Source organism: Macrobrachium nipponense, chromosome 35 (assembly GCF_015104395.2).
Source record: "Macrobrachium nipponense isolate FS-2020 chromosome 35, ASM1510439v2, whole genome shotgun sequence".
NCBI lineage: Eukaryota > Metazoa > Arthropoda > Malacostraca > Decapoda > Palaemonidae > Macrobrachium > Macrobrachium nipponense.
The window spans coordinates 57,371,916-57,375,661 of NC_061096.1; the positions used below are offsets into that span (position 1 = coordinate 57,371,916).

General features: G+C 34.1%; 2 protein-coding genes across 4 annotated transcripts in view; one reads left to right on the top strand and one right to left on the bottom strand.

Moving 5' to 3' along the window:
* Window positions 1-3,689, bottom strand: part of LOC135208158 (putative methyltransferase DDB_G0268948) — a 7,579-nt gene extending 3,890 nt beyond the window's left edge. Inside the window, exons 1-5 of the mRNA XM_064240299.1 lie at window positions 3,675-3,689; window positions 3,559-3,639; window positions 2,262-2,421; window positions 1,857-1,872; window positions 718-820 (exon numbers count right to left, since the gene is read on the bottom strand). Coding sequence (XP_064096369.1) covers window positions 718-820; window positions 1,857-1,872; window positions 2,262-2,421; window positions 3,559-3,639; window positions 3,675-3,689 — 375 coding nt within the window. The remainder of the gene's footprint in view (window positions 1-717; window positions 821-1,856; window positions 1,873-2,261; window positions 2,422-3,558; window positions 3,640-3,674) is intronic.
* LOC135208811 (putative methyltransferase DDB_G0268948) overlaps window positions 1-3,746 on the top strand; it is a 30,781-nt gene that overhangs the window by 19,486 nt on the left and 7,549 nt on the right. The gene's annotated exons all lie outside the window — the stretch shown is intronic.

The window sequence follows — 3,746 nt, forward strand, 5'->3', positions numbered from 1 at the left end:
CAAAAAAATAGTCATTCATTTACTGAAAGTATTCGTGAACTGCATTAAAAAAATGAAAGTTCCAACTGTCCTATTCCATAACACACACACACATACACACCACACACACACACACACACAACACACACATATATATATATATATATATATATATATATATATATATATATATATGTATATAATAATATATATATATATTTATATATATATATATATATATATATATATATATATATAATTATATATATATATATATATATATATATATATATATATAATATATATATATATATATATATATATATATATGCCGCTACTCGCATTTTCAAATTAGCTACTACAATTATTGCTAAGTGATTTTGTTCATACTGATTCTTTCCTTGGTGTATGAAGAATAACTGCTCTACACGGTGCTATATTTCATTATTTCCATTCAAAGTTTTGCTCTTACACTGCTGTTATATAATATGTCCATGACTAAACTATCTTGAACATTTTCTGAACATATACAAAATATGTAATGAGCTCCACGTTTCAGTAATTGGCATGAAGTTTATAGCAATATAATAATATACATGTTAAAATTAGGTCAGTAAGCAAGAACTTTGTTACACAGAACCAACACTAATCGATACAATTTTTTTTTTTCCTTTTCAGACAAAACCAGTATAGAGCAAAATTATCTCTTGTGTGATCACGTAGTATTGTGACACTAACCTCAGCATAAAAGGGCTTCATGTCGAACCAGTGAACAGCTGCACATACGGAAACCAAGTCTACGCTGTTATTGTCGACTGGAATTGAATAGGCCGATCCTTCCCTGGGGAGAGATAATCAGTTAAAATTAAAATTTTCACATGAATAGCACTGTCACGTTTCGTATGTATTTATAAATGAGTGTACACGAATAGATGAGCTTTAGAAATAACAACGGTATAAGACATTGTATAGCGTCAAACTAATGGCAGTTCAGAAATAGGCAGCACATTATATTTACGGGAGATTCGAGTTTCCCTGGCTTGGATGTAAGTTTTATGTTGTGGCTTCGCAACCGTCTGTCTTAGGACCATAAATTAAACAGCAACATAATATTCTTTCAAAATTCAGCCAACGGAGAAATAAAGAAGGGCTATATGACTCAAAGCAAGTGATGAAGTGAAGAGTGGATACATGTGAATAAAAGGGGAAGGTTAAATATTTTATAAATGTTTACACAGTAAGATGTGGCAAAAGGATGAGAAATGTGGATCCACACAGAAGTGGCTAGGACAAGTAGGTGAAAGATGAACAGCGTTTTATGATGGCCTAGTCAAGTTCTAGAGACTAGACCATGATTACCAACCTTATACCTTCAAGGAACCCCTGAAACAATTTTTCATATCCTTGGTAACCTTTATCTACAGGCGCTCTCCTCTCTCTCTATCTCTCGTCTCATCCTCGTCTCTCTCTCTCAATCTCTCTCATCTCTCTCTTCTCCATTCTCATCTCTCTCTCTCTCCTCTATATATATTATATTATATATAATATATATATATATAGTATATATATATATATATATATATAACTTACTTGATATAAATCATATAATATCTACCACTGCTATTTCGAAACTTTTTAAATTCAGATCAGCGTCATTTGCAATACATACTTATTTCAAGACTTCTTGCGGAACCCTGGTTGGGAATCATTGCTCTAGACCTTGGATCTTGTCATGTGGAAAGAAAGGGAACGATATATAATTCTAAAGTGTCTGGAGTGAGGAGAGGAAAGCCCAGGCACTAGAAGAAAGGCCCAAATATATAGGAAATGAGACTGAATGGTGCAGTGTGTGTTATGGGTCGGGATTGACGCATTACCGATGGGCTTGTGTGCCTATATGAAAAGGGATATTGTTGTGAAGTTTTCAGCACAAGGGTTCGTCTACAATTCAGGAATGTGGCAGTTACCATCATATTTATTTTTTTGGGGGGGAACCTCATACTGTTAGAAGGAACGTATTAATGTTAACAAACAGCACACACAAACAGACAAACTTAGTCATGGTAATTAAAGTGAATTCGTTGTACTTTTAGTCTACTATAGAAATGAATAAACAAAAGAGCGCGCGCACGGTTTCTGATAGCGAAAATGCTGCACTTTTACATTACACCGTTGAACGATAACGAGTAGTACTTGCAACATGGTCTAAGGACACAGCCATATAATGTTCGCACAGAGGATGTGCTTCTTTTGTCGTACACGTGAGTCCTTGTAACTCTCACCTGTAAGAAATATTCTTAAAAGTATTTCTGCTCCGGGCCGAAGCTCTAGTTGATCTGGGCTCACGTCAACCCCAATCACTCGCTCAAAGGAAGTGGCTAACTGCTCGGTGGATTGTCCAGACCCGCAACCGACATCTACGCACAGTTGCAGTGGCGATGGCTAGAGAAGAACAGGGAAATGTATACATCACTCAAAAGATATTCGGTAACCTTGGTGTATATATAAATTTATATATGTACACAAAGTTCGTTATAGCGAATTCCAGGGGACTGTCTTCTGCAATTCGTTATAGGCATCATTCGTTATAAAAGGAGTTACTCTGAATGACTTGGCTAGAGAAGAACAGGGAATGTATACATCACTCAAAAGATATCGGTAACCTTGGTGTATATATAAATTTATATATGTACACAAAGTTCGTTTATAGCGAATTCCAGGGACTGTCTTCTGCAATTTCGTTATAGGCATCATTCGTTATAAAAGGAGTTACTCTGAATGACTGGATTGGCCTACCTCCTTTGTTTTGATATAGAATGAAATCTAGACGGTAAAGTATCGATCCTCCTTGTGCTTCAAGCTTTCTAATACATTTCAATAAAAGCCATTGTTAGTTTAAGAACTGGATGTGTATTTTAATGTTTAAAGCAAAATTAAAGTTATGTTTGTAGTTTTTTTGTTTTTTTCTTATTTAAAACTTTAAAAGAAAAAATGAGAAAGTAACAGCATATTAATTCTTGTTTCACTTGGATAACAGTTGTCTGACGTTTGTTTAACAATAAAATGATCATTTCTTAACAACTGGTATCTTTTACTTTGGAAACGGTCCCAGGGACGGGTGCAAAGAAGTTCGTTATAGACCTGATTTCGTAATAAATAAATCGTTACATACCTACAGTTTTACTGAACTGCGACCAGAAAATTACTTTTCATTCGTTATAGACGCATGAAATTCGTTACAAACCTGTTCGTTATAAACGAACTATATTTTAGTACATTCGTACAAGCACGCATGCAACACACACATTATATATACATATATATATATATAAGTATATATATATATATATATATATATATATATATCTTAAGTCATATAGTTAAGGTTCTAGATATTGCATTTTAGTTATTGTATATACCAAAAGGATATAATGCAAATTAATGTGTGTAATACCAACATATGTTGCTTCAGAAGTTTCTGACAGCTTTATGGGTGATCATGAGAATATGACTCAAGTAAATCGTGAGCAATTAATGTATATTCACTCTCCTTATGAAGGAAGGTCGATTATCTCTTACCCGTTTTTCACTGACAGATGATATGATTTTCTTAATCAGAGAGTCAGGCGGTGACGGACGAAATTCGATTGTAGGTCTTGGCTAACTCCGAGTTAGCAAAAAACCATGTCTGCTACCTTTTTCGTGGCCATTGTACCTTTTCGTTGGGTCCTGCAAACAAATGGAAAATCAGTTATTAAATGTCAAAC